Genomic DNA, 25,829 nt, shown 5'->3' with positions numbered 1-25,829 from the left:
TAATATTTCATCCTTATTTATTGAACTAGTTTTGTACTAAAACATTGAAGTCAGGAGAGGGCAAAATGCTGTCCAGCATGGTGCACAGCTCTCACATACACTCAATAAATATTTCTCTTAAATAAGAAAAGAAAAGTGGTTTCTTCACAGCAGAATGAGAAATGTAGAATCCTGAAATGAGCTGACAAAGTCCTTAAAGGCATCGTTTCCCTCGCCCGCGGTCATAATTCTGCCTGCTGCTCGTTTCAGAATGCACTGTGGATGTCACTGCGCATTTTTCTGTTGATTTACTTTTGAATGTAAAAAAACTGTTACCGTAGTGACTGCAATTAAGAAAAAAGAAAAGGTTGTGCTGCAAAGACTTAACACTTCTCATTTGAGAGAAATGCCACAAAGTCTCTCGCTGCCTCTACATTTTGGTGTTGGTCACATATCATATATCCTGACCTTACCCTTAACCTCCTCCCAATATCATTACAGCAACGTTAAGAATTCAGAGGAAGTGCCTGGGATATTCCCATGCTGCCCCTGTGGTATTTAACCATGACTGACGATAGAGTTACAGCTATTATTCTTCAGTATAACCACTTGGTCAAAGCTTACAGAGAGGCAGCCATTTTGGAGGCTCCACGGTGAGGAACAGAGTGCCGAAATGCATATCCCTCAATGTTCCCAAAATGCATTGCCATTTTTAAGTACATTTTTTTGGTGTCATAAGCTGAACATTGCATTAAAAAGGAACTGGAAAAATGAAAAGTTTAACACATGGAGAACAGCAGATGAGATCATTTGCTTCCCCATTTACATCCCAACCTGGAAATAAATACACTCTTCTCTGTCTTTAAAAAACTATTTACACAATATCATACAAAGAGTTCATCTAGCAATCTATGCTCCTTTAGCCTTGGCCTTTTTAACTCCAGAAAAATCATAAAAGAAAAGTGTCAGACAGAAAAACAACAGAACAAAATATGGAAAGTGTTGGCTACATATTTCTGCCACACAACCGCCACTTAAAATGTCTTGTACACAGTAGACAGCACAGGTAGGGGAAGGAATGAGCAGATCTGTCCTGAACTCATGTTAATCTTGAGCAAACAACTACCACAACATGTCCATTGGGTTGCAGGTTTGCCACAGATGGAATTCAAGATGGAATCTGGACTTCTAGGCAATGCCGGACACTGAAAGCGAAACTGAGCAGAGAATGTGTGGTTTGGACATACCCAAAGTGGTCCTGGAGACAGGAAACGGGATACACGCGTTCCTACAATGTCTCTGACACACAGTCATTGGGACTCTCTCTCTCTCTTTCAAAGAGGCAGCGGGGGTGTTCATTGACACTAGGGTGTACACGTGTGTGCTTCCTGTGCTGTACGTCTGTTCAAAAAGACTTTAGCTTGTGGTTCACTGTACAGAGCACATAGTTTGAGGTGTTCCAGCAACAAGAATGAAAGCCAGGCTGGTAGGAGCTGGAACTTCAGCCAATCAGGAGCCAGAGTCCAGTCAGGGAATTGCGTGAAGCTCGGCGCACATAGATATGGAGTGGATTGGAATGGCTCCCCTCCCTCAGTGCTTATAATGTGGCCAGTAGGCAGGCCGACGGTATGGGGAACAAAGCAGAATGCTGCAGGGCAGGCTGTCTGCCCATCAGTGGTGAGGAGAGTGGCCTCAAATTGCAGAGATGGTCCAGGTTTGTGAGTTCTTCCAGTGCCACTGCATCCTGGGATATGTGTTTGTGTATGTGTGTTTGTGTGTGCGCATGTAGTTGTGTGTGCATGCATGTGTGTTTGTGTGTGTATTTTGGTGTGTGTATGCATGTGTATGTTGCATTGGAAGGGTGAGGGTATTAGTGGCAGCCACAGGCCCTCACCACCATGTTGCGGTACTTTTTCAGGATGACATTGGAGCTGTCGTCAAAGTACAGGACGGAGATGGCATGGAGTTGAGTGGGAGCACAGCAGGGCTTGGGCACAGTGTCTGGATTTATGAAATGAACCTGTAGAGGAAAACCACAGGACAGACACTTTAGAGCAGGATAACAAAATGCATGGCCTTCAAGGCTATACCTTTCTCCCAAGGAGCTGTGTGGCTCTCCACTGCCACGGCCACTCACCAGGGTCTGCACAATGGCGTGATTGGTGGCGTTCATGTAGGAGTTGAGTGGAAAGGCACACTCCCCCTCGCAGTAGTACGCCGCGTAGCCCTCCGGCGCGATAATCCAGTCCTGAGAAGAAAGGTGTTACTGTGACTGCTCTTCATGTGACTGAGGCATAACCAAAGCCAATTTCATGCCGCCTCTGACACAAAGATTCACCACTGTTGACCCCCCTGCTATTTACGCAACTCTCCAGATTCAATTATCCCAGCTGGGTGAATGTCCCCTCTAACTCATCTTTACAGCTTTACAGCCGAACCGCTGCTTCACGTTGTTAAAGTTACGACACAGGCCGCTGCCTCTGCAAGCGCACACGCAAAATATGTGTTCAAAACATAATTTAGACGTATGCAGTACTGCCCTGGACACTCTGTACCACTCTGTACACCAAGGAAAAAATATACTCAAAAAAGAATACACTCTATGTAAAATGCAGATACTGGATATTAATGTTTTATCTGTGCAAACGTGGCCTGGAACATGTGGTGTTTTAGCCGGGACACAAATAAGGAAACACACTTCCACAACATGGCTGTGTCAAGCCTGTACCCCACTGATAAATGCTCCTGATAGAAATCTAGAGATGAATCACACACATAAGTGAGGAGGGGGTGAGGTGGGAAGGGGAGAGGTTGGGAAGGGAGGATGAAGCAGAGAGAGAGAGAGAGAGGAATGTGGAGGATGCAAGCAGTACCTGCCACCCCAGATCCCTGAAGCTGACATACAGCTCGTGTTTCTTGCAGGCCTGTTTCTGGTCAGAGCTGCTGTTCTCTGGAAGGGAAGAAAAAGCACATAAGTGAGGGAGAGGGTAGGGTTGGGGGTGGGGGGGGGGGGGGTTGGGTACGAGACACATGACCAAACATGCCACCATCACAAACCACCCCTGTATTATATGTATGTATATCAACATGTACAGCAGGATTTGATGAAGCATTCTTTTATTGGGCATTCCTGATGGGCTACAGTACATATACTTCAGAAATTCAGAGAGAAAAATGAAAGACCATCTTAACAAGGTAATCAACGAGACTTACTGAGTTTCATAAAGATGCAAGTATATGGGCTACAAAAGTCAAAACTTTTTTCTTGCACTGTAATAAATGACCACAAAAATGGGCAGAATCGACACCAGACTGAGACACATAAAGAAAGTTTGCACAGATGGTAGTGAAATTGCACCTGTTATATCTTCAGGGGAATATCCTTGTCTGCAGGATTTAATAGCTCAGCTGGAGCAGGGCTAAATTCTCTTCGCAAGACTTTCCAGTCCAAGAGGTGGAAAACAGATTTTCACGCAACAGCAACATTTAATGTGCACATAGTCTAATCCAAGGGATGGGAGCTGCCCTTTCGTAGTTTTTATTTTTTAATAATATTTTTTTTAAAAAATTTTTTTTAAAAATCCTTACATTCTTTGATCTTTGATATGATATGTGCTTTCTTACAGATACAGTTATAAACGGCACAGCCGCAACAGAGACCTGTAGAGGTAGTGAGGCAGCACAGTGCTTAATGCTAAATACTCCTCAGGCTGTACACTCAGCCCCTAAGCATGGCTAATGGTTTCACATGGGCCAAGCAGCTGCATGATGGGTGAATTACCCAAAGCTGGGGTCTCTCCAGTCTCTCAGATCGGTGCCATTGGCATTCAACCCATTCAGGTGTGAGCAGTCACTGAGTACTGCCGGGGCAGGGCTGCCTCAACAGTCGCTTTGATATGCTAACGTTGCAGTGTCTGGGAATCTGTCTTTGTCCCCAGATGGAGACACCCCCCCCCCCCCAACAGGATCTCTGAGGAAGATCAGGCTGGAGTGTTCTGACTGATGACGACCGTTTCTCCGTCAACAACTCACAAATGGAGCCGCTTAAGACCGCATTCTCCAATCACATGCGTGTCGCAGATGTGCACTAAATAGTCGCTGCTTTCAATTGCGAGATCTTGGCCCTCTCTGGTCAGCAACGGTTTGGTAAATAAACAAGTGGGGGAAGCCATTTGAAGCTGATGCATTAGGGTTTAGTGTTACAATCCTTTACACAAACAGAGGGCTCTCACACCTCACCAGACACTCTGGGAAAAATGCTTGGACTTGTTATGAAAAGCCCCTCTCTTCAAGTTAGAGGTGTCTCAGGTTTAAAAAGCCTGTCCGGGTGTCCAGAGCGTGTAGATCTAAAAAACTCTCAAGGGCAGTTCCTCCATCTGGGTTTCATTTCACCTTGACTCCTGATAATTTAACTGAGTTTATGATTTTGAACCCTGAGGCCTACTCAATAGCCCCCAATCCCCTCTTCCCGTATCTCTTCTGACGTGACCTATGAACTGGAAGTCATTGGCCTTAAACTGGTGGTAGAGGCTTGGTGAGATGTCTCTGCGGTGCATGTCAGTGTGGTAGGGAGACTGTGGCCTCCTAGCTGTCATTTCTGGTACCTGCTATGTTGGCCACCCTCAGAGCCTCCTGGCCCTTGGAGCCCTTGGAGCGGTTGGGATTGCGCTGCTTGTTCCCGGCAGACCGAATGCTGCGAATGTGGACCTCAGTGGCCTTGAAGAAGGCCACCATGAAGGGCTGCTTGTTCTGGGGCCCACTGCGGCCTATCAGCCCTGCCACTCGGGGGTTCACACTCTGGCCTGCAGGGGGAGACAGCGAGACACCACAGGGGCAATCACTTCCTGATTCCTTCCTCTACTGAGCACTTTCAAAGCCATGTCACGGAAACTGCTCCCAATAAGACAAAATTAACTATGTAAATGTTTCTGCTGATGACAACAGTAAAACCATCGCTGTTTATTATTTCAGAAAATGATTTCATACATACATTGTTTAAAGTTACAAGCACTCCAATGCAAATGCATACAGGTCAGGTTAATATTTATATAAGCAGTGTTTTTTTTAACTTCAGTGTACTCTATACTCTTGTGTCGTTCCCTGAAATGCACACAGAAACAACAGCATGAAGAAGAGCAAACTTCTCAAAGGACTCTGGTGTGTGTGTATGTGCGTGTGTGTTTGTATACACGTCAGCACAAGTGTGCGTGGGTGTGCGTGCATGCGTGTGCATTTGTGCATGTGCGTGTGTGGTCCCCTCACTTCAGAGAAATCCCAAATGAAAAGCATTTCTCCTCATCTCTAATCGGTGAGCAGATTTTCCAAAAAACACGTGGGTTTCCTCCCCAGTCATTTCTCCACTTTCTTTTTGGGGCAGTGAAACACACACCGAGCTGAGCTCACTGTCTTTCTGTCACGCACCCACTTTTTGGTTGGGATCAAAGAAAGGGTTTCGATTGTTTTCTGAGAGCTCTGACATAAACGCAGCACAAAGGAATGCGCTGCGGATCCCTCTGTGAGGTAAAGTGAGGTTGCCGATAGGCGGCCTGTGGGCCTGCTCACACATGTCCATCCCATACCCTGTTCTTCTCAACATGAAAGAAAAATCTCCCGCTGTTTTCCACTCAACACCTAACATGTAATATCCTGTAATAGTGAGTCTTGAACAACCCCTGTTTGCAACGTTCCCCCCCTCCACCCCGCATATACCCTAGAGATGCACCCAGTCCCATATCTGAATGAAATGTAAAGTTACAAAGCATTTCTGTTCTTCCAGCAGAACACGTGATTACCTGTCTCACAACGGTTGGTGGGCAAGCCTGAACAGTTTTCTCTTCCAAGTTCTTGTGGTAATTTAAAATATCACAAACACACACCCCTTCTGAGTGTTATTTTGGGAGTGTATTTTTGTAACAAAAAAAAGCTCAATTATTTATTTTTGTAAACAACAAGCTCACTAAATAGATACCGCCTAATAAGGTCACGCTCCTCCTTGTGAAGTAATTTAAATGAAGGCGTTTCTGACCTGTGGCTCTCCCAGACCCAAGCTGGGCGGGCCCCACTGCGTATCCACCCAGCAGTTCCACCCAGCAGTCCCACTCACCGTCCACGCTCTCCAGAGCCAGCTGCAGGCCCAGGTTCCGGCCGGGATTCAGGACCCAGTGGTTGCTGGTGGCAGTGATGTCAAATACCAGCCACCCCTCTTCAGCGGCCCAGATGACCCGTGAATCCAAGAGGAACAGGTCCGATTCCCTAGAATGTTGCAGTTCAGTGAGCGCAAGTTGTGAGAAAGATTTCTGGAGAGGTACAAAAAGCAGACTGAGAGGGTACAGAGGGGGTCGTGCCTTGCAGATAACACTCCTGTTGCATTTTTTAAAAGTTATTCAATATTTCGCATTGCCGTTAAGAAATATTGGTGACGCCCCGTGTCAGTGCAGTTCAACCCATAGGCAATTGTTCCTTGATATGAAGCCAATTGTCGGAAACACTGTTGAACTACTTATCATGCGATCAACATTCCTGGAGTAGATCTGAATTATAACCTTTATAATCTGCTCCAGAAATGCTGCTTTAGTTTACACCTAGTGTTTCAAACCCTCGGGTGTACTAGGTAGTTGTCATCCGTACTGAAGGGCACAGGCATTCCCTGCGAACAGTGGCGCCAATTTGGACTATGGCGACACAATCGAACTATGTCGTCTGGGGAGGGTGTCAATATCTACACCTGCCGCTCAAGTGTCGCCGTGGCGACGCCAGGAAGGGAATGTTGCTTGTCTGTGATGACACATGAGATGTCTTCATATCCTGGTGGATCAAAACATGTCCCAGCAAACAAACGGGGTCAGCCAAGCCCCAGGAGAGCGTGCAGGCAGTACAGAGGTGGGCGGGAGGATGCACCCCACCACACCCCAGGAGCAGCGCTCTTTGCCAAACTGCCAGCAAACAAAGAGAATAGGGAAACTGTATGGTGGAGCACGGGGAGGGGGGGGGGGCTAACTGGGAGCTGAACCACAGGAGAACCATGTACAGGCAAATGTGGTATTTCTTAAAAAGTAAACAGAAGCAGATTTTTTTTGAGGGTGGGTGGGCTGAAGCCTTTGCCGATCTGTCAAAGTGACAGAAAAACCCACATAATGAGAGGGTGCAACTGGTATAGCGTGATATGATATCTAATACGTTTCTGTAAGAGAAGATAGACATGAAAACTGTTTGACCTGATTCCTTCTGTATCTCTGTGACACACAAGCACACACACACACACAGGCACGCACACAAATACACAGATAAACATCTCCATTCGCACAAACACGCCCACATACACAACAGAAACACAGAGACAAGCCCCTACACACAGGCACAGGATTATAAAGGAGGAGAGAGAGTGAGAGAGAGTATCAGAGGTTGAGTAAAGTGGTGGATAGGAGAGAGGGTAGATGTTAGAGGACTCCAGATGGTGAAATGGGGCCTTCATCCTGCCCAGGGGAGCATTTCATTTCCTTAATTGACAATAATGGCTTTATAAACGGCTGTTGGTTTCGTGGTGAACAAGCAGCCCCACAATAAATCACAGGCAGGAATTCTGTGGGAGCAGAAGAGCTCTGGAGGCTCTGCCTGAGAAAGGGAACCGCCACGAGCGCTGAATTCCAGGGTCTTTCCCTACAAAACCCTCCCCATTCTGCAGGCTTGTGGCGCGACCCTCTGCAGAGCTGCAGGCCTGAACCCCAAGGGTCATGGTCATGTGCTGCCCTGCTTCCAGGCCCCCTTGCCCCTGTGTTTGCTGTAAAGATGTAGCGTGAGATATCTAGCCTGCCTGTGGGTAAAGATGTAGCGTGACACACCTAGCCTGCCTGTGGGTAAAGATGTAGCGTGAGATATCTAGCCTGCCTGTGGGTAAAGATGTAGCGTGACACACCTAGCCTGCCTGTGGGTAAAGATGTAGCGTGAGATACCTAGCCTGCCTGTGGGTAAAGATGTAGCGTGAGATACATAGCCTGCCTGTGGGTAGAGATGTAACATGAGACACCTAGCCTGCCTGTGGGTAAGGATGTAGCGTGAGGCACCTAGTCTGCCTGAGGGTAAAGATGTAGCATAAGACACCTCGCCTGCCTGTGGGTAAGGACATAGCATGAGATAACTAGCCTGCCTGTGGGTCTGAAAGCTGGCAGAATGGAGAGGGGAGGCAAAAGGCTTCTTTTCGTTTGATTCTTTTAATCCCACGTATATAGAAGGCAACCAGGAGAGCCGAATGGCTCTGGGGACAGTAGGATAGGAGACAGAGGTAAACTGCTCCGGCACCACATCACAGATACAGGTTACGCCCTTCTCCCAGACAGCAGGGAATCTCACTTTCAAATTTGCCGCTGTACAATGAGTCAAGAGAGATAAAATATATGAAAATATGAATCAATCTGGAAATATTCTCAAATAATTATCCAGCTCTAACCCGCAGGTCTCACCATTATTCATGAAACAAAAAAAATTGACACTCAAATTCAATGCCTTCTTAGTTACATGTAGGGTACATGAACCGCTCCATGTACAAACTGTAAATATGGGAATATCGCTCTTAAAGTATATCAACACAACATTAAATAATCATGGGGAGAAATAGATTTTGCACTGGTGCCTGGTGGCTCACCTGTCCGAGTGCTCCTCCAGCACCTGGTAGACGCTGATGCGGAACGTCTCGTTGTCGAAGCGCTCGTGGACAAAGTCCTTGTAGATGCGGAACTCGGCGGCGGTGACGGCCTCTCCCTCGGGGATTCGCGACAGGTCGAAGCGGAACTCCCTGTGGTGCCTCCGCACAGGCAGGAACTCCTTGTCATGTTCCACTGGGACAGAGACAGGGACAGGAACAAGGGGGGGTAAAAAAAAGGAGGGGGGGGGTGGACCGTCAATTCAAGAGTAGCATTCTCGTGCTTTTCTGGCACTTACACAAGGATAGCCCTGTGCTGCACCGGCCGTGATATTTCCCTGAGCAGATTTACTCTTTGATTAACCAAACTGGAAGCTTGTTTTTGTGCAGATGGAAATGATATATGGATCCGTCTCTGCTCCTGAGGATATCTAACCGCCAAAACCTCGGAGAAATATTGAAATAGATACATGGACACACAGATGGACAGCTTTATGCCTTCTCTTCATTTCAGCCCCCGAGAATCATCTGGTCTGCTTCTCATCTGGAACTCATGAGCAGACTCCATTTTGACGACGGCATCCCCCTGTCCCGCTCTCCCGGGAAGCCGCAGAATCTTCTTGGGGTCACTGCCTTGTCTCCCATCATCTCTCCAGCCTCCTTCTCCTCTCTTTCCTCCTCCCTCTGCCTGCCCCTCAGCCCCATTAATCCCCCCACTGACCCGGAACTGATTTATGGAGGGTCTTTCGCCCCTGCACCCTTGTTTGCTTGACCTCTAGAGTTTATCATATCCTGTTGGATGCACACAACAATGGAGGGTCCGTGCTACTGGGCGGGCTGACTTCTATCTCCCTTAATGAGCTTACAGATGAGAGAGAAGGCTTGCATCCATTCACTACCAGCACGCCTCACTGTGCCCAAAGCGAGCCGCTGCCCACCTTTTTCCTCTTTTTTTTTTCTCTTGAATTGCAGTCAACAACAGCCTAACAAAAGTCAGTGAGTGAATTCCCCATAGTGCCGCCTCCTTCTGTGGTCTCTCAACAGTCCTTTATCAATTTGACATTGAACTCCGACCAGTTTTGGCACTGGTGCAAAGCCTTTATCTCTGCCAAGGCCCTGGAGTTGGGTAGAAACAGAAGGCTTGTTGTTGGCTCTCTTGCTCTCATCTGGGCTGAACCAGTGAAACCCCTGTTTTCTTGAAACTATCTACTGAAATGTGGACAAACAACTCCCAGTTAACCAGACAAAACAATGAAATGAAAGTGAAACAATGACAACCTGCAGCTTACAGCTTGTCTTAATGCAGAATACTTCTGCCTTCAGTCTCAATCTTTGTCACTCTCGCTCTCTTCCTCTTTGCTCTCTCTCTCTCACTCACTCCTCTTTCTGTTTCTCTCCTGTCCCTCTCCCTCTATCCCTCTTTCTCACAGAGCAGCACTACGGTACAAAGAGTGCACTGTCTAGGCAGAGCGGGGAAAAGCATGGATCTAATTACTTTTCAATAGGGGACGGGTTTCTGTTCGCGATTAGCGTTGGGCTTTCGTGCCTATTGTCCAGAGCTTCCCAGAGCACTCACATTGTTTACACACCGTTTTCACTTAAGAGCGCCCTCGAGGCCAGCCTCAAGGTCTCGCCCGGAGGGGATACTCAACACTGCTACCACCTCTGTCATTCTAGAAGCACAAAATCTCCTGGCCATTGGGGGTTTTCAACAGCTCACTCCCAAGTGATTCCATTAAATGAGTGGACACTAACTCCACTTTATACACACAACACTATATGTTCCAGAAGCCCAGGGGACTTATCACGTGCCCCTCTCAGTTTCACCAATGCTTTTACTTACAGCATTGTAGCCATAGCTCTTGTCGCCATATATCCACCTATGCTAATTGCCTCAATAAGCTGTTCAATTGCTGTTCTTTTTCCAGATTTCTTCCGAGATATCATTGTTACTTTCTTAAGAAATCCTCTAAGAGCCAGAGAAGACATAGGAGAGCCTTTTTTTGAAGACAGAGAACGTTTTATTAGAACAAATCCAATTTTGTGGTGGGCGACATTCTTTCTCCCCCCAAAATCATTACTCTGTTCTTCAACATGCTTCCCAGCATCAAAAGTAAACACAGCTGAGTTTTACTGTTCATTCTGCGTGAAGATCAAACAGCCCCCCCACTCCCCCAACGGAAAAAACACGAGTGCTTTTCCATTTTCTTGATAGTGCTTTATGGATGACGTCCACTGAGCTGTCACAGTCTCTCCCCCACTTTTACTAAAGACACTTCCTGGAATGTGTTTAGAACTCTCTAAACATGTGAGCTATGCCGCTCCTTATTCAGTCAGATCTGAACTAACTGAAATCATCTGCCCTTCGCACGCTTGGCTCTTCCGTACTCCCTCCCACGAAAAGCTTAAGCAGGTACATTTGTGTCTGAGTTTTCTTTTTCCCATGACGACCAAACTACAGATTATTAATAATGAGTTGCACCTTTCAAGGATGTCGAAAAACTTTAGAGCAAGATGGGCAAACTTGATTTAACAACCGCAAATGTGTAGCACCTGCCTAGGGGATGCAGAGCAGTCATTCTGAGCCAGAATGCTCACCAGTTTAATTTGAGTGGAGAGGCAAAAATGTTAATTTAGCCACTTAAACTGCAGGTTGTCCATATGTCCAGACAAAGCTGTGTTAGGAATTCAGCCAGGGCACCAGGGAATACTCTCTTTACAAAAAGTGCTATGGGATCTTTAAATAGTTCTTTAAAATAATATAAAATCATTAATAAAAAGCATGTAGCACTTTCTTAATGAATAATAATGAATAACCTGCTAAAAGCAAGCTCAGGGTAAACCCTGAGACCTGTGAGCACAGTGCTTCTCACTGTCAGCCTTTTGTTCACTGTTTGTGCACACGTGCAAGGATGCCCTGTTATTGGGAGCAGATGAAAAATCTGCATCCCAATGGCTCCTGCTCCCTCCTCCCCTTCCCCATGTGTGATTAACTATCGGCTGTAAATAAGGGCCCGCAAATGGGGACGCCGGGGCAGCGATGACACGCGGAGACCTGGCCCCCCTCTTCCCCCCCGGGGCCCTCTCTCTTTCCCTGGGCGCTCCGTTTTCATCCTCCCTCCATCCCCCTCCCCCCCGCACCCCAGCCGGTTCACTCCCCCTCGCCCACCTCCTCCAACTCGTCCAAAAGCACAGGTGCAGCCAACTGCGGGGAATACAGACCTGTTCTCCTGGCCCAGAGGCCAACAGGCCCCTTAATCTCTCAATCCACCCCTCCACATTAAAAGGCCTTTATCTGCACTTCTGAGAACAGCTGGTCGCAGCTGTGAAATTCTCTGTAACCCTTTCCCTGCTCTTCTCCCTCTCTACTTGCCACATCTTGTTTCTGGGCCTATCTCTGCAGTGCGAGTTTAGTACCAAGCTCCTCATTGCTGGACAGACTGTATGCCGTATGTGGAAAAGTGCACATGTTCCTGTGCAGTTAGAAAGGGCACAGAATGGCGGGGGTGTGACACAACAGTCCCTGCCTGCTAGTGAAACTGCTGAAGGTGGAGCTGATCCAGTTTCTTACTGTACTTGACCTCTCGTAACTTTTTATAACACCCCCTACAAAAATCCCCAGCGATCAGACACTAACTTGCTCATTTCACCTTCTTCCCCATGCCTCTCCTCTTCTTCTCTTTCCCTCTCTTGTGCTCTCCCTCCATCCCCCCTCCCCTTTTCTCTCCCTCTCTCTGCCTTGAATCCCATTACAGGAGTATGGCAGTAATTAGAAGCCAGGCAGAAGTGCAGTTAAACATAAGCGGGCACATTTATTGCTTCCTCTGAGAGGAAACAAGCAGCCATCACTGCGGTCGCCCTACCTGCGTTAAATAAACATTTCGAAGAGAGTGCGGGTCTTAACCGGCCAGTTGGAGAAACATGATCCGTGGCATCTATAATTCTGTCCATTTCCACTCTTTCTATCTCACTCCCTCTATGCCTCCCTCCCCCTCCCAGCAGCCCAGGGTTCAGTCTGGGGCCCCTGTTCCACTTACATGGATGTGCACACACACTCGAGAGGAAACCGCTGAAAACGGTTCTACATTATTATCAGTTTAGCGTATGCTCTAGTTCAGGCCTAAGAATGATCCTTCAGTGTCAGCCACTCTTCAGCCTGGAAACCCTGGCCTTCCGAACCACGGTCCGGCACTCTGACCACCATGCCACATGGTGCCCCCGCAGAGCTAAAGCACCGAATGTTTTGATGCAAACGACCCCACCCTCAACCAGCATTGAGGGGGAGTCAGTGGGATTTAATAAAGCTGAGACACTCATCGCCATTAGCTGTGCAATTCATCAATGTGAGAACCAGATTCACATCAGTCAGAGTGCACTCATTAAAGGACCTCTCTGAAGCCTAATTAGAAACACACACAAAGCACAAAGCGCCACTACTGTTTATGTATTTAATACTCAATCTATCATGTCAGTAATGAGAGAACGCTGTTGACTGACAAGAGTATTTATTTCAAATTAGAACATTTCCTGGCCCTGTTTAATTTTTGCCTACCAAAAACAATCATATTTCTCCATTTACTCAATAGTGATTGATTTTGCGCAGGATGCTTACTCATACAAAGCACAGGGGTGAAGCAGAGACCAAACCACTGCATCTGGCCTGAGATTTAAGATACACAAGTGGCAGACCACAAGAAAGGTGTATGAAAGCGCTTCTGTAAGGACAAAAACACCATGTGGGACCATGAAGGGGTGGAGGGGGTGGTGGTTTAAATAATGACGAGGGAAGCCGAGCCGGCCCTGGCCTGGTGCAGTGACCCCTGTGTACGGTACAGGAGGGGCCGTGCTGGCCCACAGCTTTCAGACACTTCCCCAACACCTCACCGGCTGATTTAAGAAAGAGGGGCGCAGTGACACAACACATTAGCGCAAATGTCTATCCCGTCCCCCGCACCCCCTCGCCGCGCCGCGCACTTCCGCCTCCCCGCCGAGCCCCGCTCACCTTCCCCCACTTTCCCCGACGCTGTTCCCACAGCACAACCGTGACCTGACAACGGAGGGGCCTGCGGCCACAACCATCGTGACAGAGCGTTGGGGCGGTGCGGAGTTTGAACACGCCAGAGCGGACCGAAGAAGGCAGAGCCCAAGTCCAATAGAATCCGGACTCTGGTTTGCGGTTTCTGGGGATTACAGAGCAGGGTAGTCCTCAAACTCATTATAGCAACTGTTCAAACTCAAGAACCGCAGCCAAAATCTCCTGTCGTTAGCTGAGGAACAGTTAAGAGAAATGACTTTGCTAGGTTTAGAAAGAAACCACTTCCACGCCATCTGCATTCTAAAAACCTGACATCTGATGACCTCGCCAGCTTTGCCAGTGTTTTCAACATGGCGGGTTTCCTTGGAATTTCCAGAGCTTTCCACGTGGTATTTGTGAAGATTGCTTTATATGTTTGTCCTTTTTTAAAAGATCTCCAAAGCAATGGGTGACTTCCCACAGTGGAGTGACTGCAGTTAGACACATCCTGCCCACTAGCTGCAACAGATGACATCATCCCTTCGTGATGTATTTATATTGTTTTAACGCCTTGCAGTATGCGCTGGCTCGGGGGGCTGGCTGAGGTGGGAGTTAAGTGCATACTAAACCCAGTCAGTCATTTGTTTGACTGTAATTAAATGCTGGAAAAGAACCACACTTTTTTATGAAGCAGTAATTGCTTATAAGGGTTTAGTATATTTGCATTCGGGGCCATTAATGTTGGAGGTCTGTGTTTTGCAATCCAAACTTTTTATAAAATGTAACACTTTGTAAGCTTTGGTTTTCCCATATAAACCCAAATGGTTTCAATCTTTTACCCGGCTACATTTTCCGTACTCCTTGAGTGGATGTATTAGAAGAACAGTTCCCCCTTGACCTTGAAAGATTTACTGTAAGCTCAGTGTGTTCTAAAGGCACGTGTCTGTACACTGCTCTGATGAAAAACACAAGCAGGGCCATCCTTCAGTTTGTGAATGCCTGTACCTTCCAGGAGATCAGTTACTGATAAGGTTCAGTAATTTATCATTTCCTGGTTTTCAGGCAGTACAAAGGCATAAAATAATCTGCACATCATTGATTCTGCAGATGCCCCTGCATTATCCACTTGCTTATAAGGAATTCTTATCTATTGTATCCAACTGCAGGGCAAGTTTGTCCTGTTTGATCATCCAGGAATTGTATTGGGGTAAGGTTTTCGGAAAGCGCCTCACGCAAAGATTCCGCTATCTCACACAGGACTCAGACTCCTCCACCTGAGGTCCAAAGGCTTCTAACTCATGCCTCCATCCACCACATCTCCAGAGAGTCCAAAACATAGATGAGAACAACCATGAGTCAATGCTAGTCAATTTAAACAGAATCCGGTGCATTGTAAGAAATGGTGTTAGGCGTGATCCACGTGCACACTTGTGTACAAAAAGACCCGCACTTGCTAGTGGCACCTCACTGGCAATTACTGTGGGGTAAAATTATTCATTTTTTCCACACATTCTCTAATTTAGTGGCCACAGTAGCCCCGCCCTGCTGGCAGTCTCTGCACTTGGCCACGCCGCCCCCTATTATAGACATTACCAGAATTCACAGTTTCTAAGTAAATATTTTCATAATTTTCCCCTAAAAGCAGGGCAGAATGAACGGCACACATGATGTGCGTTTCCTTTAAGAACCTGTTGTTTATTTTGTTTAATTAAAGCCAGACCTTTAGAAGCAAAACATTTGAAGAAATCCTTTGATTTGTTGTTGCAGCTGTTCAATTTTCTGTATGCAGTGAAGCATTTCAGATTTCTTTCAATATTTCACACAAGACTGACATAATATTCCAGGTCTTCAATAACGGCGGATGTTTTAAAATGTGTCTGAACTATTTGGAAGCTCTAACTGTAACAAGTTCAACAACAGCAATCACGCGGCATTAGGGGCATCCATAAAACGCGATTATGGGGGCCTTCCAGACTGGTCTGGAGTCGTTGAGCTGATGTCACACTGCCTGTCACCACACACCCCATCAAATCACTACCACTGCACTTGTACCCTGACTGGAATTCCATACCCCTGGCCAGATGTACCATTTTCTGTGCTCGTAACTGCAGAGGACGCAGCTGGGTCTGCTGAGTCACTCCTTCCAGAAAGAAAAAAAATCCATGCCATGCGTAATTACTGGAGGGTTCTGCTGTGCCCCGCGCAAGGATGCACGGGAGGTCACGGGCGAAACGGCACTTGCCACAGCGCTGGCATCACTGCAGAGGCAGCGAATGCTTCAGGCCTCGTGGCCTGATTACAGTGCCGAGGGTCAGCACACAGGCCGAGGTGAGAGCAGATTGACGGCTAACTGCATTCCATCGACCCCTGCGCGGCTGGCAGTACGGCTCACCTAAGCGCATGATGAAAGAAAGGAGGACATGAACCTGGGTGCAGGGTGGCCTTTAAGAACATTTCACCACTATCTCGCTCCTAGGGCTTCCGCTCTGAGAGGAACCGAGCGGCCCCTTCTCCCCGAGTCGCTTGTCGCACGCACATGCGCGATGCCAGCCTGCTCCCGCCGCTGTCTGCGGCCCCACTGTTCCGTCTCACTCATCAGTCCAGCGGTTTGTTGTTTCTAAGCGGAACCTTTTATTTGTTTTAACAACATGGCGGCCGGTCACTGGGTCGCGGGTTTGTTCAGACCCACATCTGGGGTTTTTCACTCACGGCATTTCCTTCTTGCCATCCTCCCATGGGCTGGAAACGGACGCTTGGGGTTAACCAGAACCCTCTCTGCCCGTTTTGGGCTGAGTCTCGCCAGGGTTCAATGCATTCTCCAGGCACTGGATGAGCGAGCAGCAGGGACGTTACGTGACTGCTTTGCGTTCATCTGAAGGGCACAGTGCTCAGTTTGCCCACAATAAATGCCAGACTGACACTGAAGTTTACCGAGGCACAAACAGCCTCACTTCCACAATCTATCCATCCTCCACAGTTAAACGTAGTCTTTGTTTTTAATCCTTTGGTTGGATTATGTTAGATTATTTCTGAAGTGAAAATAACACCCTGAGGGACTAACATAATTTGAAACAATTACTGTCATTCCCTTGCTAGCCACCTAATTGTTATTTGCCAAGAATTCTTCAATTTGACCTTGTACTTCATCTCAACTGAAAACACCCATTTAGTCAACTGTCATCCTATTTTCACAAAGCAGCACACTCCTTCACACATCAAGCCTACAATCTATCGTGAGCTCCATTTTGCAACATTTTGAATTTATCACACTGCATTCATCCATGTAACAATTCTGTTAGGAATTCTTATGGAAAAAAATGAAAACAGCACTGAAAAATTGGACATGAAGTTCTTATGCTGTGATGTGCACTCCCTTCATCACTCCCTTTCCAATATCCGTTGTCACTCATCTTCCATAAATTTCATACAATGCCCTGTATAAAACTAAGCAGGCAGCAACCAGAACTTAATTTGCACAAATCAGATCCAGAATGTTATTTTTTTAAATAGAGCGTACACGTGGTAGTTCATTAGTTTTGTAACAACTGCAGTTTTAGCTGGGAAAATGCATTATTGTTTCAAAGTGGTTTAAGGGAAATCTGACACATAATCAGATTTGATGGAGGGAAACAAATCCCTCTTGAGGTTTCCTGCTTTTCTCTAAATCTACTTATCAAGACAAACAGTTGCAATTTCAGTCACTTGAGGTCTTTTAAAATGCTGTCAAGTTTTACAGCAGGGAAAAGGCCTTTGAGCAATAATGGGAAAAATGTTTTCTGGGATAATAAGCACACAAGGCTCACAGTAGTCTGTAAAATGGCTTTTGGCAAATTTTGGTTAGAACTATTTTTGAGTTGACAGGGAAAATAGAGCATCGTTTAGTTCACTGGCTGGAAAATCTTTTCAGAACTGTATTTTCTCAAGTTACAATCCCTCTAAAATGTCTTCAGAAAGACCACTGTGCTATCGATGGTTACTCTGACCACCGCAGTTACAAAAAGATATGCTCTCTTTTGTAAGCAGGGTGGGAGATTGGTGAGACTTGAGGCGATAAAATTTCTGCGCACAGCTGCTTTGGCCCAGAGAAGTCAAGAAACATCTGTATTAACCTCTGGCTGTGTCCCAGGGGCGGCCCGCCGAGCGAGCGGAGGAATGCGAGGCTGCTCCTTCCAGGGAGTGAGAGAGCCGCTGGACGCAGCTGCGCAGGCCAGCCGCCCGCCCCGCGGCCAGTGCCTGCTGGTGTGGGGGCATCGCCAAAACCGCCCTCCGCCACACACTGCCGACAGCCCCCGCATCGCTTTTACCTGCCACCCCCTGGTCACCCCCCTGAGCTGCTAAAAGCTGAGAACCCCCTCTGACTTCTCCGCATGATGCCAAACGGTGCACAAACACGTCTGTTACAAAGAATGACTGAAGCATCGTGAAAGCATGGCGGTGCCAATCGTGTGACAAAAATGCCGTCTCAGTGTGGATTTCTAGTAAATCTAAACAAATTTTCCAATTAAAACTTTTTTCCTGGCCCTATTACTTGCCTGTTAACACACACCATAAAATGTGGCTCTGTGGCGGCTGGCTCTGTGGCATCTCTCCAGAGACAGGTTGCGCTGTGCCCTGCAGTCTCACAAAAGGAACGGCTGTAGTAATTGCCCGTTGTTTATGCGTGACTCACTGTCTGTGTTTATCTGCTGTATCTCAGGTACACAGGAAAAACCCAGCCATTTTCCTCCGAGCCCCCATCACAAAAGAGACAGTCCCCTTCAGAATGGACAAAACTTGCTGAAGAAATGGGACTTTTACATTTTTTCTCCCTTTCTTCACATCTGGAGCGTGTTAAAAAGCAGTGGAACATTCAACAATTAAAACCCGCACACACCTTTTTTAATCACAATATCGCTGTAGTTCCTGCCAAACCATAGCTCTTTTTATGATGCTATCCCGCATGGGGTGAAGTAATGGCAGCTGTCTTCAATCCACAATCCACAGACCAAGGGACCTATCAGTGATATTCATAACTTATCATACACATGCCAGTGAAGGAGCACACTCAGCCATCCATCCACACTAAATCACATGAGAACTGTGAACAAGGAAGATGTGACTAACCAGTTTGATAACACACTTGGAAGCAAGAAAACAGCAATAAAATCTCAACGATGCCACTATTTCCACTGTGATGTAAAGAACAAGTCACCGGTTGCTCCCTAATATCGCATGTATAACCACCGCGTCAGGAATGACTTCACCGTGCACCTCTCCTGCCCAGACAGGCACTGCACTCTGGAAGTTGTGGTTTTGTAGAGGGGAAATGCCTTAATTCAGTGTGGCTTTAGGCTAATGTGCCAGGGACCAGTGGGACCAAATCAAATAATTAGCCAGGAAGAGAGAAGGAGTACAGAGGGGAGGGATGCCAAACTGCCAATCAGTCAAGAGAGAGCACAGAAGCTAAGGCCACTGTCAGTAGTTCTCTTATCACCCAAGGGGGATGGAAACCATAGAGAGTGGTGAAACAGGCTCCTCTGTCCCTCTCTCTCTGTCCTCCCTCTCTCTCTCCCTCTATCGCTCTCCCCCTTTGCTCTCCCTCTCTCTTCTAGCGAGCCTTCACACAGGCATACCTCTGTCCTGCACCAGGAGGGAGAGGAGGGCCGCCACACTGGAGATGAAAGCGAGGCGCTTCCTCTAAATGCAGCCTGCCTTTCCCAACCCGTCCCGACACGCTCCGCTGAGAGAGGGGGGCTTGGGAGAGGGAAAAGACGGAGAGGGGGTAGTGGTGGTTCCCACTGCTGCTGCTACTGCTGCTTGAGAAAAACCGGTCCAGTCTTCTCTGTGTGACTGGGTGTGCCGTGAAAAAACACCCATCCTGAATGTTATCACGAGTACCTCAGTAATATGGGTTTTCGAATGCTGACAATTCAGCAAACATTGTTGCCCAGTACAGTGCTCACAACAATTATAATTGTAATTCAGATACCCTTTTGCAGGGCACCATAGATGATATAGTGCATAGTTCCCTTATTGAGTAGCCCAATAGAAATAATGCTTTTCAACTGAGTGACCTATAACAGCTGGCTACTGATGCTTAAAACCTAACTCTGTGAACCCAAGGCAGTACTACGCCTAGCAGCCAGTGCTAACACACTGTGTTCAATCGTGGTTGAAAATTATTGGTGCCATTGAGAAACTTACTCTAGCAGAGAACATGACAGGTTGACTGGGGTTGAAGTTGTGTATGGTCTTTACTAAAAGGAAAAGAATAAAGGCCTATTGTTTTATAGCTAATACTAATACTGGATTTGTTACCAGCATATCCACTAACAGATGGAAAGCAGTTCTGAGCGATAAGGAGAGTGTTCAGTGCGAGACTGGCAGCAATTCTGCTTCTCGTTCCACCCAGCACTTCTTCAAATTGAGAAATGCCTGTCAGAATCCCAGCCATGTGAATCCAAGCTGCTCTAAATGTTAATCCTTGAAAGCGTTTTGAAGGGAATAACAGGGAAACCAGACACACACCTTTTGTCTGAATGTTTTGCACTTTTTGCACTCTATTCAAAATACAGCAACTGCTTCCATGTCAATCAATAATTTGAAATTAAGTTGGGAACCTTAAACTTAAAAAAAAAATCCATTTGTGGATTTATGGAGAGCTGCAAGTGAAGCTTAAAAGCTGTAAGTCAAGCATAAACAAAGGAACATCTCCCGCCCCTTCAGCAGCCAATGTTTGTAAGCCCAACTGTTAATGTTCCTCTCATATTCAGTTAAGATGATTTAAAAACAATCTGACCTTAAATATGTGGCAGAGTCAGACAAAACAAGTCAATTTCACCAGATGACTTTGGTTATATGTATTTCTTGTAAATCAACATTTGGCTACAGCGAAAAAAAGTGAAAAAAGCATTTGCCCCTTTTCCTTTGATTTCCTCAATTATTGCAAATTTGTCACACTGAATGGTTTCACATCTTTAGACAAAATGCAATGTACTGTAAGACAAAGGGAACCTGAGTAAACACAAAGCACATTTTAAAAATTATAATTTCATTTATTTTATGAAAAATGCTATCAAACACTCATATCATCCAAGTAATTGCCCCCTTAAACTTAATAAGTTGTAGCACCACCTTTAGCAGCAACAACTGCAACCAAACTTCTTATAACTTCATATCAGCCCCTCCCATCATTGTGGAGGAATTTGAGCCCACTCTTTCTTAAAGAACTGCTTTAATTCAAACAAATTGGCAGGTTTTCAATTATGAACTGCACATATCAGATCTAGCCACAGCATATCTATTGGGTTCAAGTCAGGACTTTGACTAGGCCACTCCAAAACTTTCATTTAGTTTCTTTTCAGCCATTCAGATGTGGACTTGCTTTTGTGTTTTGGATCATTGTCTTGCTGCATAACCCAATTACGCGTCAGCTAATAAACAGATGACCAGACATTCTCACCTTGCTATTCTCCCATGAATCCCATTTTTGCCCAGTCCTTTTCTTATTGTGAAGTCACTGTCCTTCACTGAGGCTAGAGAGGCCTGCAGTTCTCTGAATGTTCTTCTGGGATCTTTTGTGACTTCCTGGATGAGTTGCCACTGTCCCCTTTTCGAGAAATTTTGGCAGGCCAGCCACTCATGGGTAGATTCACCACAGTGCCAAGTATTCTCCATTTGAAGATAATGGCTCTCAAAGCCATTTCTAAGCCCAGAGCCTTATAAAGGGCTTTGCAACCCTTTCTAGACTGATAAATTTCAGCAACTATGTTTCTCATCTCTTCTGGAATTTTTTTTGAACATGGCATAGTTTGCATGGTGACTACTTCACTCTGATGGTAAGGTTCAATATGAGTGTGGTTTAGATTCAGGGCTGGCTGCAATTAAGTCTGCCGGGGTTTACATGGGTGAATTAGGTGTTTGATAACTTTTTTTCATGAAATAAATGAAATAATAAATTTTAAAATGTGTTTTGTGTTTATTCAGTTTCTCTTTGTCTAATATAACATATTTGTGTAAAGATCTGAAACCATTTAGTGTGACAACTATGCAATAATAGAATAAATTTGGAAGGGGGCAAATACTTTTTCACAGCACTGTATATTAAGTATCTTGAACAGCTCTGTTGTGGTAGCTTGTCCACCTAATGTGTTCAGTTAGTGATCTCAAGAACAAAACAAAAAATAACTATTTCTTATGGTTGCCTGCCCTTATGCTCCATATCTTAACTTAACTTTTCAACTGTTCACTGACTGGTCCTGGAGGATTGAGGCCCTTGACTTTTTAGGTCTGTGGTCAAAGTCATCTGTTTCAGTCAATGTCTAAAATAGGCACGATGTAGAGGCGCCCACTATGATTATATATTTCAGAAAAAGAAACAGTGTCACCTCCCATTCTATTGCCAAAACATACTAACAATGGCCTACTCAAAATTAATTGTGAGGACCAGCATCCAATGGTGAATTTTTTTTTTTCCAATTCAACTTTTATCGTGAGATGTTGTTGTTGTTTTTGTGTGGAAATACATAGTTTGTCCAATTACATGCAATTGGCAGTTTAAGTTGCATGAATAGCCTAATTTTAATTAATACATACATGTGCGTGATTTAATCTTTCAAATATAACATATTATTTGTTGTTTTATAATTATTTATGCGTATTTACCAAATTAGTGTGGCTAACAATAACCCTGGATATTTCATCCAGTTCCAGACTTGAGCAGTGGAAACATAATATTAGATAATACTGTGAATTGTAAATCATGACATCAAGCACAACAATAATCCAGAAACCATTCTGAACAATTGTTTCTAATTGGACATAATACATACCCCATTTTTCTTACTTTATGGGGCCGGACTGTAGATAATCGATAGTAGGCTAAAGTAAACAACAATTCCATTTTTGCTGAAATGATGAAACACAAACAGTAGGCCTACGTGAATTTAGAAACATTTAAAACTGACAGGGCTGATAATACCGCTCCCCCTCTGAATACCGCCTACTCCATATGCATGAGGAGATAAAGACGTCCTGGGACTGCTGGATTCAGTTCTATTCAGGTCAAACACCTGAACATTAATGGCTCGACACAGCTGTCTGAGCGACACAGACACGTTGGAATGCAAAGCAGTTGGATTCCTTTTCCACCGGCAAAATTACAATATACTGCAAACACAGACTTTGTTCAGTAAAGCAGGTAAATTCGAAATTTCAACGACAGATATCAAGTATGTTGCATATTGTTGGCGTATACCTCAAACAACCTGCATATATGCATACAATTATTAAGAATTTAAGAACCAACACAGAAGCCTAAGCAACTGGCATTAGGCACAGACTGTCTAGTGATATGTGCCAGCTAAAGTGGGGATTACTGTACTTCAGCCCTTTTTAATTCCCCTGGGAATAATTAACAAACTACACCCCACATTTTATCTGTTCTTAAAACTAATTCGCCCAATTAGATACAGGCTAGGCTAACTGCGATTAAGACAAAGAGTTTAGAAATGAGAACTCTCTAATCTTCCTATACATAATAGAACATACACGGTTTCATATGGTTTTGATTTTGAAACAACTGGGACACTGGGGGGTTTTGTCAAGAAATTATTGGCCAAATGCAACGCCTGAACACTATGGAAATTATTATTATGAGACCTGTGTAGTGCTTATTATGTGCGTCAAATAACACCATCAAAGACGCACAAGCATGGCGGAGAGCTTACCTAGATTGACAAAGCTCATGACCATGTCAGCATCGTTAAGGAAGTTGTTGTCTTGCAGAGTTGCAATCGGTGGTCCCTGTGTGGTGAAGACGGGCTTGTAAGGGTATGAGTAGCCGTCCGCGTCTCCTTCTGTGGACATGGCATTATAGAGGTCCAGCATGAACATCGGGGCTGCATTGTGCTTCCCGTGGAGGTGCGGTCGGGGCCGGTGCGGCAGCCCCAGAATGGAGAGAATTTCGCGCTGCATCTCTCGGCGCTCCTGGCTTTTCAGTCGCCGATGGATGAAACTTGAGTGGACCTCGTTGTCCAAAGTGAAGTTCGTGAAGACCGTTTCAGCCAGCACACAGTATCCCCATAAAAGCATTAGTGCCGGAGCACTTGTATCTGATATCGAAACCATATTCTATGTACGTAGCCAAATGCAGTATTACTATTATTGTTCCACTTGAAACAGTTAAGCGAAACGAGATTTCTTTAAATTTCAAAGGGTTATAATAAGATTCACTCAATGGTGGATAAGTACAATGCAACTTATTTGTAAAATAAATGTACTTATCCCAGCATCAGCTCATATCCCACATGTTGAGGGAATTGTCCCTCGGAAGATACATCAATTTCAGTCGCGTCCAGTTTTATTAATGTGGTTTAAAACTAGGAAAGTATGTGTTCCGTTCCTTGTGAAGTTGTCTGTAAAAGTGATCACGGATTTTCTTTTCGCGTTCTCCCTGTCATTCACGAGGTCTGAAGTTGTCAAGAAGCGTTTCTGGTAGTATGATGCCTGCTTAGAGCGCAGACAGCAAACTTTGAGGAGGTGCTATCTGCTGGGAGGGGCAGGAGGCAGCTGCTATTGCCTGCTGAACAAAGCGCTAGGTTTAAGACAGAGGGGTGTGTGATTGGGTTTGGGTCGGTAAGGAGGGGGCGACATCAAGGTTATCTTTCAAGATGTTTATCTCTTGGAAGTGCCGAGGGTGGAGACGCATGTCTTCCCTCGCGACACCAATTTTAAGTGATGAATTGCAAACATTCAAAAGGACTTGCCAGTTTCATTGTCCGCGCGCTGCTTTCTTTTGTTTGTTGGTAATAGCTTCGAATGCCCCGGCTTGTTCATTAAGTGCCTTGTGTTTTGTTACTAATGCTGGAGAGAGGCAAATTGTTTCTTGGGGCATATTTACTGTAGCAGAGGAATCGGTTTGTTATCGAATATCAATTTTCACTTGGAATCAGCACACTAACAGCTCGAATAGCTTTAAGGATTAGTTTCTGGGTGTTCTATTAACTACAGGTGTGCTGGTAAGTGTGATGTCATTGTACTGAATCCATTTACAAAACCTGGACACGAATAATTCGGGCATTTGTAACTTTAAACCAGTTTAACGAGACAAGGATGCTTCACATAAATGTATTTCATATGTAAGACGTGTTTTGGTACTGGCTTCACCTTTCAGCTCTGCTACTACTTAATTCCAATGTAACTGTTACTTTGTGCTTTGTGTAAAGAGCCCCCCTGGGAAAAATCTTGGCTATTGCATTTTAAAAACTGGTTGTTGCAATTATCATATTATCCCCTTGTCCTGTGATAAGATGTAGGCTATAGTTACTTCTTGTACATTCAATTATTTTCTTCTGGAACTAGAATAAGGTAATCTTTTTGTGTACAATGTCCTTTGGATCATTAATGTGCAACAGAGAAGAGGTGTCGAACAGAGCATTTAAACGGAAACTCCTTCTGGATACTTAATCACACAGTGATATGATTGTGGATACGGAACCCCATTTCTTGGTTTATGTGAAGTCCTGCCAGCAGAAAGAATCATGTCAACAGGCAATTAATGATCCCCTTCATATAATCATTCATGTAATGTGCATCCAGAACTCACTGTAGCTACTGCACTGGCAGGAAGTGGGCCTTAATGGCATTAATGCACCACAGAAAGCCGGGTTATGCGTGCACATGTCTGGCAGCTGTTTAGCCCTTTGCCTGCCCCCACTGCCCCACCACCTCTTAAATGCTACAGTTAATGTAATTTCTCTGTCCTTCACATGTGCACAATTTACCCAATACCCAATAGGACGTGACGTTTGGTACTTGGAGGTGGAATTTGTACATTTTACTTTGATTGGATCAACTCTTCCTAGTATAATTTACAACTTTTCAGGAATTTTTACGATAAAGCTGCTAGAACAACTGGGCAGCTATTGTAACAATAATGAATGTTACTTCATATGAACGATGCCACCCTCGCTATTCAATGTGTTTTTTTATTTGCACCCTTTCAGCAGTAGCCTGCAAGTGTAAACTTCTTCTGGTTCTTTGGATTACATATTTATATAATGGTGCTTTCTGACAGAAAAGTCAAAAGGGACATGCTTTTGGTTATGGCTTTGTTGGTCTCTGGGGCCTGCACGTGGAAGCCAAGCCTCACCACCCCCACACACACACCCACACCCCAGCTGAAGAGCTAGGCTGAGGGATGTCAATCTTGGGGAGGACAAT

General features: G+C 45.4%; 1 protein-coding gene across 1 annotated transcript; it reads right to left on the bottom strand.

The window, feature by feature from the left end:
* Positions 1 to 24,568, bottom strand: bmp7b (bone morphogenetic protein 7b). Its single transcript, XM_064298496.1, has 7 exons — positions 23,336 to 24,568; positions 8,618 to 8,810; positions 6,083 to 6,231; positions 4,584 to 4,781; positions 2,853 to 2,929; positions 2,117 to 2,227; positions 1 to 1,999 (listed from the first exon to the last, which is right to left on the bottom strand). Exons 1-7 carry the CDS (start codon positions 23,733 to 23,735, stop codon positions 1,850 to 1,852), a joined length of 1,278 nt encoding a protein of 425 aa, XP_064154566.1. The 5' UTR covers positions 23,736 to 24,568; the 3' UTR covers positions 1 to 1,849.
* Positions 24,569 to 25,829: the final 1,261 nt, after the last annotated feature.

Source organism: Anguilla rostrata, chromosome 11 (assembly GCF_018555375.3).
Source record: "Anguilla rostrata isolate EN2019 chromosome 11, ASM1855537v3, whole genome shotgun sequence".
Lineage (NCBI taxonomy): Eukaryota > Metazoa > Chordata > Actinopteri > Anguilliformes > Anguillidae > Anguilla > Anguilla rostrata.
The sequence above is the reverse complement of the archived record's forward strand: the minus strand, read 5'-3'. Positions and strand labels throughout refer to the sequence as shown.